The sequence below is a fragment of the Macaca nemestrina genome, chromosome 9 (assembly GCF_043159975.1).
Source record: "Macaca nemestrina isolate mMacNem1 chromosome 9, mMacNem.hap1, whole genome shotgun sequence".
Taxonomy (NCBI): domain Eukaryota; kingdom Metazoa; phylum Chordata; class Mammalia; order Primates; family Cercopithecidae; genus Macaca; species Macaca nemestrina.
The window spans coordinates 56,296,867-56,313,843 of NC_092133.1; the positions used below are offsets into that span (position 1 = coordinate 56,296,867).

Genomic DNA, 16,977 nt, shown 5'->3' on the forward strand with positions numbered 1-16,977 from the left:
TCCTGACTGTTTGTGCCATGAGAAAATGGAGGCTCATCAATTTAAAGCATTGTAGCTAGGGTTTTATTTTCCATAGCAGATAAAGCCAATACCTAAAATTATATGACTGGCTTTGCTTAAGATTAAAGTCTAGAAAAAGTTCCTGACCAGTACCACTGCCCCGAAGACAGGGATTGTTGGACATGTGCCAGAGATGGCATTACCCAGGCTCTTATGGAAGCAATTGTGCATGGAAATGAGAATCAATGTCCCATTAGAAACACCTGTGTTTAATTGACTATAAAAATATGCCTAAGGCTAATGGAATGTTATAAAAAATTATTTAAAGGACTGCTTCTCTTTTCAAATCTTTGTAAAGGATGTTTTGCAGATAGGGAACTATGAATACTAAGTCTTGTTGGACAAATATAAAGGCAAAATGAACTAGGAATATACCAACTATTGCCCTGTTTAAGTGTTATTTGTGGGCCTAGCACAGTAGCTCATGCCTGTAATCCCAGCAGTTTGGGAGAATGAGGCGGGCGGATCACCTGAGGTCAGGAGTTTGAGACCAGCTGGCCAACATGGTGAAACACCATCTCTACTAAAAATACAAAAATTAGCTGGGTGTGGTGGTACATGCCTGTAGTCCCATCTACTTGGGAGGCTGAGGCAGGAAAATCACTTCAACCTGGGAGGCAGAGGTTGCAGTAAGCCAAGATCGTGCCACTGCACTCCAGCCTGGGTGACCAAAAAAAAAAAAAAAAAAAAAAAAAAAAAAAAAAAAAAAGTTATTTGTGAACAGAAAGAGATATTGGAGTCACCTGCTGTACTAATTGCTTTATAACTTTGGTCAATTTTACACTGCTTTTTGTGCCAAAGTTACTATTCTCATTCAAGGAAAAAATAGTTCACTTACTAATTATTTACTTGTTATCTATGAAGGATGAAGGACTTGGGGTTACTTATACATAGGTCAAGGTAGCTCACCCCTGTAATCCCAGCACTTTGGGAGGCCAAGGTGGGAGGATCACTTGAGGTTGGGAGTTCGAGACCAGCCTGGTCAACATGGTGAAACCCCATCTCTACCAAAAATACAAAAATTAGCTGGGCATGGTGGCACATGTCTGTAATCCCAGCTACTTAGGAGGCTGAGACAGGAGAATTGCTTGAACCCAGGAGGTGGAGGTTGCAGTGAGCCAAGATCGTGCCACTGTACTCCAGCCTGGGGGACAGTGAGACTCCATCTCAAAAAAAAAAAAAAAAGAAAAGAAGGAAAGAGAAGAAAAGAAAAAGAAAAAGGAAAGTAGCCCACATATACCTGGGTAAAAATGAAATGAAATAAAATGTACAACCATTAAATTCCTTACAAATCTTTCTCCTTAAAATTATGCTAAAATATCATAACAAAATTTCCCATTTAAAGCATTTTTCAGTGTACAGGTCAGTAGTATTAAGTTCTGTGTATTCACATTGTTCTCCAACCATCACTATTATACATTCCCAGAACTTTTCAGTCTTCCTAATTCAGACTCTGTATCCATTAAACATTAACTCCCCATTCCCTTCTCCTTCTACCCTTGACATCCACCATCCTCTGTCTGTCTCTATAAATTTACTACTCTATGTACTTCACATAAGTAGAATCGTACATCTGTCCTATTGTGACTGGCTTACTTAGTACAACGTCTTCAAGATTCCTCCACGTATTATAGTAGCGTATGTCAGAATTTCCTTCCTTTTAAAGGCTAAATAATATTCCCTGTGTGTATATGTGCAGTGAGTATATGCATTCATCCATCAATTAATATTTGGGTTGATCTCACCTTTTGGCTATCATGAATAATGCTGCTATATCTTTTTTTCAAGATAAAGTTTTATCAAGTCAAGTCGTGGTTTTGTAATAGAAAGAATGTTTGTCAGGGTCAGAATTTATGGAGGAGAAAGCTACATTTAGATTAAAAGCAAAGTTGGGAGTTTGATTTTGAATTTGAGATTTCATTTTAGATTTTGAGGTATAATTCTGGAGAGGATGGGGCAGAAAATGATTGAAAGTTTCCAGGAAGAAATATCTATCAAAGATAACATACTCTCTAAACGGAGACAGTACCCAAAAGTTGGTCTCTTAGTGTATCTAAAGTAACCTAGAACAACCCCAGTTCATTCATCTGTGTATACAATGATGTGATCTAAACATTAGGTTTAAAGGAGAGCACTGCAGCTGCCCCGACATGGAATAGTAAGTCAAAGATGTAAAAAGCATAAGGGAGGCTGGGCGCAATGGCTCATGCCTGTAATCCCAGCACTTTGGGAGGCTGAGACAGGTGGATCACAAGGTCAGGAGATCGAGACCATCCTGGTTACGGTGAAACCCAGTCTCTACTAAAAATACAAAAAATTAGCCCTGCATGGTGGCGGGCACCTGTAGTCCCAGTTACTCAGGAGGCTGAGGCAGGAGAATGGTGTGAACCTGGGACGCAGAGCTTGCAGTGAGCTGAGATGGCACCACCGCACAGGTCTCCAAAAAAAAAAAAAAAAAAAGCATAAGGAGCATAAGGGATACTCAAGGGTCCTTCAACCAATAGTGTTTAGCGAAATAACTGAACACTGAAATGGTGGTGTGCATCATTTCAGTGTTCTCTGATCACAGCCACCTGCTCAACAATAGGAAGCGTATTAAAGCAATAGCACTCTATTAACCTGTCTTTAAGGAAGCTCTTCTTTATGATTTGTCCCTCAAATTAGATTACTAAAATAATAACATAGCTATATACCCACTCAGTTTCTCTCTTTTCTCAGAAATCTAAGTTGTCTACTGATCAAAAATGCCCTAACAATAAAGATCCTCCTTAGCAATAATAAAAACACACATGTAAAACCTCTCAACCTATTTTACTAAATTCAAATAAACAACTTGAAGGCAATTAGATGGCCAGAAAAATGTAACACATATTTCATAATTCTGACAAATCAGAACTTTCTTACTCCCTCAGGCTGTGCTTATGTTTTTCATCTGGCTAAACAGTGTTCCAGCTCTCCTTCCTCCAGGAGGTCCTGGATTGTCAAAGACAATCAACTGACAAGTAAATATTTCCTGAGCATCTACCATATTAGCAGACTAAATCACTGAAGGCACAGATGTCCTAAGGTGCTTCTATTTCTGTGATTTTTTTAGTGGTGCCTAAACTAGGAGGGTGCTCCTGGTGAAGCAGGAGTAGATGTGCAGATAGAGACTGATAGACCTTACCCATCAGTCTCCTTAGGCTGTGGAATTATAGGTACCTTTGCGGCTGCATGAGGTGAGGCTCCTTGGTCCAAAAGCAGAAGGGCCACTTTCTGATTATCGTAATGTGCAGCTACATGCAGTGGGGTTAGCCCGCTCTGAAAACACGTGCAGAAACAACAACCAGTGTCAAAGGTGTCTTAATACCAGAGGCCTAGATTGAGGAAATGAGATTAGATTGGATACAACATAGGGCATATTTACATTCCGGTTTCCACAGTACTTGGACCTCAGCATTTACCTTTTATTTCCCAAGTGCTCTTCATCCTAGTGGGACTTAAATATTTAGTTACAACTCAGGTGGCCATTAGTGAATATTAGCAAGTGTGTGTTTTGTTATCGGGGAAGTGGCCTGCTTCAGGGTTGCTGGTGACCTCTTACCTTCCCAGCAGCATCTGGAGATGCACTTTTCTGTAGCAGGAGATTGGCGACTTCAAGCTTTCCATACTTTGCTGCCACGTGGAGAGGGGTAAATCCTTTCTGGAAAAAAAGAAACATAAACATAATGAACAATAGAAATGACATAAGGAAAACACATGCAAAACCCAAACCAAACAATAAACAAAAAGATATGACATAAGGGCACTGCCTTCCAGAACTGATTAATTATTCTAGTGATGATGAGCAATGAAGTCTGCATTTAAAGTCCAAGACTCATAGATAAGAGTTCAAGAGCCTTCTTATCGACAGGGTGTGAGCACAACATACCAGGATACCTAATCTTTCTCCCTTCTGCTGACTGAACCACAACATGCTATTGGTTCTGGGAGTCATCAGGTATCTCACCAGGATGAAGTTGGAAAGCTGGATCTGGGGCTTATTCTAGGACTGCTTTTAGAGTTTCATATTGTGGGAAGAATAAGTTACAGGGTCCCAGACTCAGTTTGCACGGTTTGGGAAAATCCAGGGGAAGTCTGAACCTCTCACAATCTCACATCACCAGACTGGACACTTTCTCTTCTTCTTTCCCTGTTTCTCCATGTATACACAGTCCTTATGTGTCCTCTAGTCTTCAGGAGGAGTCAGAAATTCTCTTACCTTTAACACCAGAGGTGAACTTAATGACATGGTTTTAGAATGATGAGACGCCTATTCTGTAGGTGAACTGAATAATCACACATGGACAAACATGCAACAATTGGATGTTAATAGCTGAGTGGCTGCTCCCTCAGGCTTCCAACTCCTACAAGAATCTGTGTATCAACCAGCCAATCAGCACACTGTTGTGGGGGTCCCAATCATGAGTCAGGGATTAGGGGGTCATCAGCACATTTGACCTCATGAGACTACAGCAAACTAAAAGGAATGTGCAGCTGGTATGGTGAAATGCCTGAATACTCAAGACTCCATCACCCATTGCTCCGTTTCACATCAAATGAGCTTCCTGAACTTGCATCTCAACTCTACTGAAGAGCCCAAAGAATCACAAGAAATGAAATTTGAGGTAGTCATCATTTATCCTGATAGTTCTCTATTTGTAATTATCTTCTATATTGATTACACATTAATCTTTCTTATCTGCATCCAAATAAAAGAGTGCAGTACCAGTTACTAGCTTTGGAAGGTGCGCCACAAGCCAATTCATCTTGCTATCACATTTGCTAGGCTTATGTAGTATCATAAGAAAAATGAGCTCCAAATTTTGCATTCTGCACATGCAGAGCAACTGTTTATGTTAGGGTATTACTCTAAGGCATCAGAGTTGAGATAAAAATAAATCAAACCATAAATCGTGACAACAGACAATAATGACAACAGAAAGAACAAAAACAAACAAAAACAACCCCAAGAAAAATTTACTGCCAGTTTTCCAAGTGTTATAAAAGCATCTACCAACCAAGCTGTGATAGTGTGGTTTGTGTGCTTGGCCTGAGCATTTTGCTAATCTGTAGCTCTGTTTTTAAACTAAAATTTAAGGCCATCAAATAATTTACAAGAAGTCTGACTCTGGATATCATTAAGGTTTCATTGGAAGATAATGTACTAAGAAACTTAAGGCAAAAAAAACACCACAAAATACTATCAGTTACCCTCTCCCACCACAGAGCTTTGCTGGCCATATTAATGACTACTGTGGGATCGCAAGAATAGATGCTGTTGTGCGGCTTCTGGACCTGTGACTGTGCTGGGAACTGTAAGGAAGATGTATTTGGGGGAACAGAGCAGGATTCTGAGATACGCTTTCATACCTTTGTTGTTATAGATAAAGATGCTCCATGATCCAAAAGGAATGCGGCCACATCCTCATGCCCCTCTCGGGCGGAAAGGTGAAGTGGGGTGTACCCAGAAGTTGTGGCTGCATTTGGAGATGCTCCTTGCTGCAATAACTGTTGTACTATGTCTGCTTTCCCCAGTCGGGCTGAAATGTGGAGTGGGGTTTGGTCATCCTAAACAGCAAGGTAGAAATGTAAGGCTGATGAGCTGAGGAAACAATGGTGCCTTTATGAAAAATTCACGGAACATTAGATGCTTAATGTAAGAGGTACAATCAACTTTTTGAGTCAATGCTAAAAAAAATCTTATTTGTCTTTTTCTTCAATGTTCAGAAATGAGGAGATGGTAGGTCTAAGCTCATTAAATACCTCTGGAGAGTGAACCATTAATAAGAAAACTGTGAAAGGCAGTTCTGTCTATAAATGACCCCCCAACAACACCTGCCACAGAGAATCAAATTTGAACTTTAATTGCTCCTTCTTCGGGAGATAAGACAATGTATCCTCGTAAAACTCATATACCTGGGAGGGATATTATACCTCCACACCAGTTATTATCCACTCACATGGAATGAATTATTTTGTTGGTTCTGTCTTCCCATAGACAAACGCAGAGTGTGAGGAAGGCAGTGTAGGGTTGCGCAGTATACCTGTGCAAAGGCTCCCAGCCGAAGGGTCAGCAGGGGCTGATGCCCTCTGCTTGTCAAGCTGTGTATCCTGGTATGGGCTGCATCTGTCTAGACTGGAGAACCACCTCACTACAATTCACCCAAAGGCAGGAGGTACTCACCAAGTCCTGATCCCCTAGGATCTTATCCCCAAGTGGGAGGCGCAAATCATCTTAATTTGCTCAAAGATCCCTGTGGTAGTCCTCGAAATAGAAATTCTCTACTGAATTGTGATAAGGTTGAGGTAAACGGTTTAAGTAGGAAAGGTAGAGAAAATAGGCTAGAATAGAGGACACCATTTTGGAAGAATAAGGAGGACGAGGGTCAATGTCAAAGTAAGAGGGGCTATCTAACCAGTAGGAAGCATGAGAGGAGTTAGGGAGATGCCGCAAGAGAGAAGGGGAATATTGAAAGCAGAAAAAAATAGGTGCCAAGGAAAAATCTCATATACTGCTACTACTGCCACCCCTTAACTTGAAACTAGAGACTGCAGACTGTGCAAATGTATATTTACATATTGTAGGTTGAAATTAAATGGTTTATGATTCTGGACCTGAACTGCCATTCTGATAACCAGACCAAAGTATCCATCCCTATAGCAGCAGATAAGTGGGTTTCTCCTGCAGGTGAAATACGAGGCCAATTCTGAAGTGGCCAAACAGCTTGTATAGAAAAAAAAAAAAAAAAAATCCCTCATTTTCCTTTTGTGGCTGTTGACAGCTGACTTACAAGTCAACCAAAAAGGCTCAGTTATTCTTCCAGATTGTGATTGTTCTAGAAGCTTTGTGCATAAGCCCTTCTCCACGGAGTGTGAAGAACTTTGGACCAAGTCTAGATTCAGTCCCCAACCTGTTAGGGACTAGCCATGTGCTGACAGTTTCAGGCACAAGTTCTCATCTCATCCTATTTCATTTTGTTAAATAATTGAACGAACAAATGTGGAGGGAAGGGATTTTTCACAGTGTTACTTGGGTAGGGACTTTCCTTATTGGAGGTTGTTCACTATTTTTAAAGTATTCTTGAAAGACGGCATAAATATACTTAAAAGTTTTATGAAAATCAAAGGGTTTTTCCTCAATTTCAAACACTTTTCAAGTATTGCGCATACCTTAGCTTTAGCTTCTACCTGAGCTCCGTCTTGTACCAGATACCGCACAACTTCAGCTTGGCCGGAGCGAGCTGCCATGTGCAGCGCTGTTTCTCCTCTCTAGGGAACATGAGCCAAAGTAAATTAGCTGCAGCTCTGAAGAAGAGTGGTGTATTTTATTTGGCATAAAGCTTATGATGGACTTTTTTCAAAAATAAAAAATAGTCCTAAGCACTTCCTTATTGAAAAGATAGGAAGTCAAATGCATAAGAATTTCACAGGAACCTGGTCCATGAGGCAAAGACTTTGACATAAGCCTAGGGAGTCTTGTCACCCACTGTGCCAGGGGCGCTGCTCAGTAACCTACAATGTGGCCTCCCTTGGGGCTAGAAAGGCAAGTGCTCATAGGAGCTAAGCAGGCGGGTGAGTGAGTGCAGCTGGGCAGATGTGGAGTGCTTGAGAGAGCCCACACCTGCGCCGAAGCAGGCAGCCACTCCCCCCACACACACCCCCAACATCTTCAGCTTGCTGCTGTCACTATGCAGGATGCCAGCCTTACCATGCCACACCATGCAAGTTTTCAAAAGAAGTGGCAGTCTGGATTTTATATAAATTTTCCTATTCTTAAATATTGACCATAAATTCAGAATTAAAAACAAAACACTACATGGGCAACATAAACATAGTCAAGGGCCGGATTTGGCTTGTCAACAGTTGGTTTGCATTTCCTGTTTGATCTGAACAGATCAATATCTTAGTCTTTGGACATTTTTCCCAGTGGATCATTTTCTTTGCCCTGGACCACCCTCCCGCTATTTTTTCACCAAGTAGATTCTAATTCAGATTACTTCTTTACTTGATTAAAAATGAAAATGATATTAGAAACAGATACACTGAAATGGACAAAAATAAAAATGAAGGCCGGGCGCGGTGGCTCAAGCCTGTAATCCCAGCACTTTGGGAGGCCGAGACGGGCGGATCATGAGGTCAGGACATCAAGACCATCCTGGCTAACACGGTGAAACCCCGTCTCTACTAAAAAATACAAAAAACTAGCCAGGCGAGGTGGTGGGCGCCTGTAGTCCCAGCTACTCGGGAGGCTGAGGCAGGAGAATGGAGTAACCCGGGAGGCGGAGCTTGCAGTGAGCTGAGATCCGGCCACTGCACTCCAGCCTGGGTGACAGAGTAAGACTCCGTCTCAAAAAATAAATAAATAAATAAAATAAAAAAATAATAATAAAAAAAAAAATAAATAAAAATGAAATATATTCTCTCACATAGGTGATGCTCACTTTTAAACTGCCTTTATAAATTGAGCTTTGCTTTATAGGCCACCTACTTCCATGGAAGGACACGTGAGGACAGATTCCACAGGAAACTGGTGGATTGTGTTTATTGGAAAGGTGCTGAGGATGTCGTTTAGTGTATTACTCAGTGTTCCCTCTACGAATGAAAACATTCTCTGCAATTAGTACCAGGAAAGACTGCATTTCATCTGAGAAGCTGGTCTATTTCTATGTTGTGGTTGTGCTGCTTGGGGCTGCTGGAAGATGCAGTCTTACTGGGGAGCCCCACTCTCAGGGTAAGGGTGCAGGACCTCATAGCTTGCCCCTTCTGTGCCAGGATGGTGCTTGTTTAATTGTTACTTCTTTAATGCTCATGAGTCCAATGAGTGTTATTATGTTTATGGTCTGTTGTGCTAATATTATGATGTCAAATTTGAAACCCTGTAAAACAATGCCACATGCAGATCACGGGTGGTAAGTTACCACTCTGATAGCTACTCTGAAGTGAGCCTCGTGGTTCCTACAGAGCAATGTTTGGTGTGAGAAAATAATACCATTGAGTAATCTATGGACACAGAATTCCATGGGTTTGCTATAACATGGTGAAGCACATTAAAAAGAGACTACCTTGAAGTTAGTTGAAATCACTTCTTTTTTTTTTTTTGAGATGGAGTCTCACTCTGTTGCCCAGGCTAGAGTGTAATGGCATGATCTTGGCTTACTGCAACCTCTGCCTCCCAAGTTCAAGTTATTCTCATGCCTCAGCCTCCTGAGTAGCTGGAATTACATGCATGCACCACCACAACCAGCTAATTCTTTTTTTTTTATTTTTAGTAGAGATCGGTTTCACCATGTTGGCCAGGCTGGTCTTGAACTCCTGGCCTTAAGTGATCCACCCATCTCAGCCTCCCAAAGTGCTGGGATTACAGGCATGAGCCACCACACCCTGCTGAAATCACTTCTTTGTATAAATAACCATAGTGTCTAAATGACCTCTCCAACATGTGGCACTTTTTAATGTTTTTGTTGTAGAAAAATATTCCCCACACTTTATTTTTTATTTATTTTTATTTTTTTTGAGACGGAGTTACATTCTTATCGCCCAGGCTGGAGTGCAATGGCGCAGTCTCGGCTCACCACAACCTCTGCCTCCCGGGTTCAAGCAATTCTCCTGTCTCAGCCTCCCGGGTTGCTAGGATTACAGGCATGTGCCACCACACCTAGCTAATTTTGTATTTTTTAGCAGAGACGGGGGTTTCTCCATGTTGATCAGGCTGGTCTCAAACTTCTGACCTCATGTGATCCACCTGCCTCGGCCTCCCAAAGCGCTGGGATTACAAGCGTGAGCCACCGTGCCTGGCCACACTTTATTTTTTACAATATAATATCCAGTAGTAACGCACCTGTAAGTTTAATGAACATAGTTCATAAGTCCTAACAATTTGTGGCCAACTAGAGACTGAGCAGATCTTGCCTTTGAAGTAAAGGAAACAAACATATTCTTGAATTTTCTTCTTTTCAGTAGTCATATTAATTACATATTAATTAATTATAATAACAATAAGGTAGGGCATGGTGGCTCATGCCTATAAGCCCAACAATTTAGGAGGCCAACTCAGGAGGATTGCTTGAAGCCAGGAGTTCAAGACCAGCCTGGGCAACATAGTGAGGCCCCCATCTCTACAAAACATTTAAAAATGAGCCGGGCATGATGGCACATTCCTGTAGTCTCAGTGAGTTGGGAGGCTGAGGTGGGAGGAGCACCTGAGTCCAGGATTCTAGGCTGCAGTGAGCTATGATTGCACCACTGCATTCCAGTCTGGGAGACAGAGTGATACTCCAACTCTTAAAAAAATAAAAAACAAAAAAGTAGATAAAAATCACCTTTGCCAGTTTATTAAATACTCACAACGGACCTCCTTCATTCAAAGAATACTTACCACATTGGTGGTGTTTGGTGAGGCTCCATGATGCATTAGTTGTGATACAATATTTACATGCCCCATGAAGGCAGCAACATGGATTGGGGTAAGGCCCGACTAAGGGGAAAAGAAGAAAATGGTGGTTTGTTGGCTTAGCATAAAAAAGGTTTGTCAGTGAGCCTGCCTGCCTGCCTGCCATGCATCCATCCATCTAAACCAGTTTAATGATCAGATTAGAAGAATCAGGACATTCACCATTATGTTACAGATTCTATAATGGTAAATATATCAACACATAATCATCATTTTCTTAAAGCAAATTCTGTTACTATGAAAGACTTATGTCATACCTATTAAAAAAGAAAAAGAATTTATTTCATACTTTTAATGTAGATCTTTGAAAAAGCTGATAAATAACTTGAAGGTTGTTTTTCCCCTTTACTAATAAACCTTCCTTATCCATATGTGTGTGTGTAGAGGGAGGACAGCGGTGATTTCATATATATTAGTAAAACGTCAACTTTTATTTCAGATCCTATTCTGGGCTTTAAAGAGGATTCCCATTTATGTCACATATAAAAGAGCAGGGTACCTAACACGAAGCTGTTTCTTTAATAAATGAACAAATCAGCATTAATAGTTTCAAACATTTAATTTTTTAACTTTATGGGTGTTACAAATTAAGGCATTAAAAATAAAGCAAATATTACAATGTTCACTAGACTAGACTTGAATTGCTTCAGATCCTATGCACACATACATACACATACATGTACGTAGACCCCAGAATACTATTCAGCATAAAGCAGAATTTATTGATTCCAGGATATTTTATATTGAATATGCCCATGATTGTGAGATTTAAATAGAGTGAATAAGAAAGATAAAAATCTCAAGCCATTAATTTTTTAAAGAGTATAATTTACTTATGCTTTTTATATGAAATGATTCCATTTTAAATTTTTCAGACTTTAATTTAGCTTATAACATGAACATCATAACTTGATAAAACTTTTTTTTTAGTATATCTAGAAAAAGCTAACCTGTTTTTTAAAAAGGGACAGAAGGGGATAATTAATCTCAGCAGAAATTTGAGAAATGCCAAAAATATATGAAAGGAATTCTATACAATCAAAGTGAGGTAAAAGACAGAAAAGGAATAATTCTGGCTGCCCAGACTTCAAAAAGTGAGAAGAATGGAGGACAATTAGGAAAATGAGAATTTTGTTATAGTCTTGGCACCTTTTTCCATCGGCAGGGGGAATAGTTAGAGCTCGTGCAAGGCAAAATCTTGGTCTAAACTGCCCTTTAAAGCTCTTAGGGAACAGAGAGCTGGATTACTGGTTGACACCTCTGGACATTTACTCAAACATCAGCCAAGAATTTACTTTTATTTTAGAGCCTGTTCTGATCTCTAAGAGGGTTCCTATGCACTGAAAGTAAACTTTCTATTTTATACTTAAAAATAACAGGTTGCCTAATATGAAGCCATAAGCCTGACAGTATGGCAAATCAGTATTCATATTCTCAACCATTTCATATTTTAAAAATTATAAGTGTAAATCTAGGCAAATATTCCATTTGCAGGCAAGAAACTGAAGCCAAGCAACAATCACTAGACTAGACTTTAATTTTTATGTTTGCTTCAAATCCTATAGTTAAACATCAGGTATTCAACAAAACTTTACTGAATGATCTGCTATGTATGGGCCAGACACTGTGGGTATATGAAGACCAGTCAGACACAGCCCTACCTCCAAGGAGCCTTCAGCCTCTGGGGGTCTTGGGGGCACCACTGAGTCATAAGTCAGAGAGTTAGATAAGGGCACAGGATGAGGTGATGGTTCCTAGAAGGGACATGTAGTCCAGGCTGGGGAGTGAGGGGAGGTTTCCTGAAGAAGGTGGCTCAGATCTGGTTCTAAAGGATGTGCAGGATTTGCCTGGCCAAGGGGGTGCGACACACAGAGGTATAGACATACAGAGGCAAACAAGAGAGTGTCTAGTCTATGGAAGTGCCAAGGGTTAGAATTAGAATTAACAGAGATCAGGGTGCTAGGAGGTAGTGAGGTGGAGGTTGGGGGTCTGGGACAAGTCTGAAAGGGTAGGTGTCAGGCTTGGTTTGCTTTGTAGAAGGTGCAGCCCTGATTCTGATGGATCATTTATCTGAGTTCTGAGTTGGTTACTATGAGAGAAACTTAGATCTAATCCTTTACTAACCTCAGCAGCAGTTTCATTAATTTTGAGTTTTGAGACAGAGTAATCCTTACTTGACAAAAGCACCAAGGTCGTCTTGCGCAGGGTTTTGACATTTTGAATCAGATGATTTTTTGTTGCGGGAGACTGTCCTGTATACTGTAAACTGTTTAGTAGCATCCTTGGCCTTGACCCACTAGATACCAATAGTACTATCCAGTTGTGACAACTAAAAGTACCTCCAGACATGACTAAATGCCCCTTGGGGGACAAAACTGCACCCATTAGAGAAGTACTACAGTTTAGGATTTGATACAAATTATGCTTTCTGTGATGGGGCCGTTCCCCTTAAGCATATGTTTTAGGTTACATTTCTTGACATAGTGATACATTTGCATCCAACTCACCCACCAACAGGCTTGTCTGCTTCTCCTAAGGACTGGCAGCCCTTTTGCTGAATAGTTCAGAATGCAGTCTATGGCCATGATATACCAACAAACTAGCTGGTCCCTGGAGATGGCCCTGGGGCTCTGGCTTCTAAGGCTATACTCTCGGTATCTCAGGACTCCCAGAAATCTTAACTCTTCTCACCTCGGTTACAGCTTGGATGGATGCACCGTGTTTCAGAAGGAGTTCCATTACTTTAATTCGATTCTTCTTGCAGGCAATATGAAGAGGGGTAAAGCCATTCTGCAAGGGACAAATACATATACCTGCTTGACTACATTCCATCAAAACCCAGTTTCACTATGTACAGTAAAATAGTCTTGCTAAAATGATGTGCGGTAAATTGAAATGAACAGAAAGTACCAGGGTTAAGCAGCACGTAGATTCTATTCTGGAAGTAGTCTAGCTGCCCTAGGAATCCAAGGTGCCCTGGTAATTGTGAACAAAAAGTGAATTTTTGTTACAGTCTCCTTGTTAGCTGAGGTAAAAATGATCATTCATTTCGTTGTTTTATTTCGGAATTCGCTCTTCCAAATAATATGTTCCCGGCTGGGTGTGGTGACTTACAAGTGTAATCCCAGCACTTTGGGAGGCCGAGGTGGGTGGATCACCTGAGGTCAGGAGTTCGAGACCAGCCTGACCAACATGGTAAAATCCCATCTCTACTAAAAATACAAAAATTAGCCGGGCATAGTGGCAAAGCACCTGTAATCCCAGCTACTTAGGAGGCTGAGGCAGGAGAATCGTTTGAACCCAGGAGGCAGAGGTTGCAGTGAGCCGAGATTGTGCAATTGCACTCCAGCCTGGGCAACAAGAGGGAAATTCTGTTTCAAAATAACAAATAATAATAATAACAATAATAATATGTCCCTCCTCTACCTCATTTCAAATACGGACTGAAAACTCCTGGCCCCAACATTTGTCCTCACGGCTCTACTTCACCAAGGTTTATTCTGTTCTCTTTGCTGTGTTTTAGGACAACTACAAGGCCAGCTCTAAAATGTTTTGATTTCTTCTCTAGCTTTATGCTTCAAGTAGGTGTTTACCCCAAGGATGCAGAAATGTAAATAACCCATTATCTGAATAATTTGGTTTACTATTTAATCTAATAAAAGAATCTGCTTTTTAATAAATTATGTCCCAAGTTGTCCTGCCTGCCAGTTGAGACTGTGGCATGTATTTCAGCAGCCAGTGGAGAACTATAAATACCAGAGTGCACCGTAAAAGCTTAGGTCAAAGTCACTGCAGGTGTTTTCACTAAGACTTCTCAGACCATTTGGCCACAGTCCATCCCAGGATGACTGGCTATAACCTCCATATGTTGTAAAATCTTCAGAGTCACAGGAAAATGAGAGTGGGAACCCACGCCCTGTTTTGGGACTTATTTTTTTTTTTCTTGTATGGAAAAATGAGTCATGACTGTTAATTTCCTTTCTCCCTTCTCAGAATTCAGACACGTTTGATAGACTGGGTGGGTCAACAGACAGATCTTGAAATGCTGCTTTGGTAAAAGGTTTTGGAAATTATAGTGGCAAGGAGGTGTCTGGGGTCTGGAGAGTTTCTCTTTCGTCATTCTTTCCTGCCCACTCTGAATTTTAGAGCCCACAGAGTACAAAAGGTGGTAGAGATCTATCCAGACAGGATGACCACACTCTTTGGAAAGGGGTAAAAACCCTTCCTTAAAGGGTCGATTGGATGATGACAAACTTTACCTCAAAATTGCTAGTAAACTCACATGCTTTCCCTAAAATTGGGTGACTTATTTTTTCCTAAACATGGGTACTTATTCTGAAATAGACAGCTTACTAAGTTGGGACCATTTATTTTTGCAAAGACAACAAACACCATTTTGCTGAGAAAACCAAAGTATAGCATGGCTAAAGGTTAAAAGAACAAATTACTTTAAAGTGAAGCCTATAAACCAGACCAAAATTCTGATTGGCAAAAGGAAACAGAAGATTACAGGCAATATTTCATTAACTTACAAGGTTAAGATAATATAAAATTTTAGCTCACAAATTCCTAGACCGCTTATGTTTAAAATAGATATTTTTGATAACTTTGCCTCGTTTTCAGATCTCCGAATAAAATTTTAATTCACAGAATTATAAGTTTATCCACAATAAGATGACATTGGCCACCTTAGTCTTTTTATAATTGTGTAGTCTTTGGGTTCATAAAGGTCACTTACGTGACCATAAAAACATTAACAGTTTGGCTCCATCAGCCTTTCTCATGTCGGAAATAGAAAATTTTGTAGACTTTCCTGAAGGATATTTGAAAAAATTGACAAGAAGTACACTTTAACTAGCACCTTCCATTTTAACCTCCTCAAAGCATTCCCTTCACATACAGAGGCAGCAGGTTGTAAGCAAGACAACTGAGGCTGGACTCGCTGGTTGAGTCACTCACCAGGGCTTTGGCATTGGGGTTAGCTTTCTTATCCAAGAGAACCTTGGCGACTTTGTAATGGCCACAGTGGGCAGCCACGTGTAGGGCAGTCAGGTAGTCATTGGTGACATCGTCCACGGGCACATTATGCTGGAGGAGAAGCTGGACGCAGTTTAAGTGGTCCCCTTGTGTGGCCATGTGCAATGGAGACAATCCATTCTGGAACACATAAGGAAATCAGAGTTCATTTTTTTACCTTTTAAACACAAATGTGCAGAACACAAATAAAGTGCAAATATAAACAGATAAAAACTCCAGTTCTTCACATGAAAATACCTTCTATTTGTAAAAGCTTTTGACAACTATTTTGAACTACAGCTATTTTTAAAATTGGCCCTCCCAACTGCTTATGTCAGTCAATAACAAGTCGTCAAGGAAATGTCTTTTCCTAATTTAATAGAAGTGTGAATTGCAGCATGGGTCATAACCCAGATGAATAGAAATTTTACTTTTCTTTTTATTTTAAATAGAGTTATGGTTTCACTCTGTTGCTCAGCTGGTCTCAAACTCCAGCCTGAAGTGATCCTCCTGCCTCAGCTTCCCAAAGCACTGGGATTATAGGTATGAGCCACTGGAACTTGGCTGAATAGGAATTCTTAATATTTAAGACTAAAAGAAAATTAAAGGTAAGAACAGATTGGTATTCATTAGACTGGTATTAATTTTGTCCTTAGAGATTACTGATACCCAATATTGAAGACTACATTGATTTGACTTTAAAAATGGTCCCAATGTAATGCATTTCATCTCACATCAAAGAAAGGGAAACGTTTCCCTTTTCTATCAATCTGGTGCCCCCATGTGTCTATGATGAGGAAAGGCAGGGCATTGACAAAGCCAATAACTAATGCTCACCTTGTTAGTTTAAATCAACTGGGTTCAATAACTCAGTTAATCATGTGCAGTAGGAATGAGTTGAAAATTCATTTAAAGAGCAGAGAGAACAAATATATGTGGTCAAAGGTAAATAAAACCTAGAGTGACACCAGCATTCAATATGTTTCCTAATGAAGGCAAAACAAGGTATGAAGATGTCAATCCTTTCTTTTAACTATGATGGCAAAGTGGGGGAACCTGGGAAATTCCTAGAGAATTCAATTATCAAAAGAGGCTGTATCAATTATTGTAACATAGTTTAACATGTTTTTGGGAAAAGTAAGTTGACAGCAAATTCAGTTTCTAAAAAAATTGTCGTCAATGAATTTTGACAATGACAGATCAAATATGCACCAAGGAACCAGAGGTTTCTGAATCCTCTGAGCCAAATTATTTGCTCCAAATTTATCAATGAATGACATAAAGAAGGAATTCAGGATAAGAAAAAGTAATATGAGCTCCTCGTTAACCATTCCCGTGGCATTATTCACTCTCTGACATATATTTCAACGATTTGGGTTCCTTGAAGGCAAGAGGTACATGGTTATTATTTTTTCCATCGCACAGAAGAG

At 40.3% G+C, this 16,977-nt stretch overlaps 1 protein-coding gene across 29 annotated transcripts in view; it reads right to left on the bottom strand.

Moving 5' to 3' along the window:
• Nucleotides 1–16,977, bottom strand: part of LOC105466182 (ankyrin 3) — a 703,092-nt gene that overhangs the window by 165,672 nt on the left and 520,443 nt on the right. For 25 of the 29 annotated variants that reach the window (XM_011715205.3, XM_071069573.1, XM_071069576.1 and 22 more), the window contains 7 exons: nucleotides 15,491–15,688; nucleotides 13,223–13,321; nucleotides 10,457–10,555; nucleotides 7,252–7,350; nucleotides 5,452–5,649; nucleotides 3,644–3,742; nucleotides 3,262–3,360 (listed from right to left, as the gene is read on the bottom strand). In XM_011715205.3, the coding sequence (XP_011713507.2) occupies nucleotides 3,262–3,360; nucleotides 3,644–3,742; nucleotides 5,452–5,649; nucleotides 7,252–7,350; nucleotides 10,457–10,555; nucleotides 13,223–13,321; nucleotides 15,491–15,688 (891 nt within the window). The remainder of the gene's footprint in view (nucleotides 1–3,261; nucleotides 3,361–3,643; nucleotides 3,743–5,451; nucleotides 5,650–7,251; nucleotides 7,351–10,456; nucleotides 10,556–13,222; nucleotides 13,322–15,490; nucleotides 15,689–16,977) is intronic. The other 4 variants (XM_071069581.1, XM_071069587.1, XM_071069592.1 and 1 more) reach the window with 1 other exon arrangement.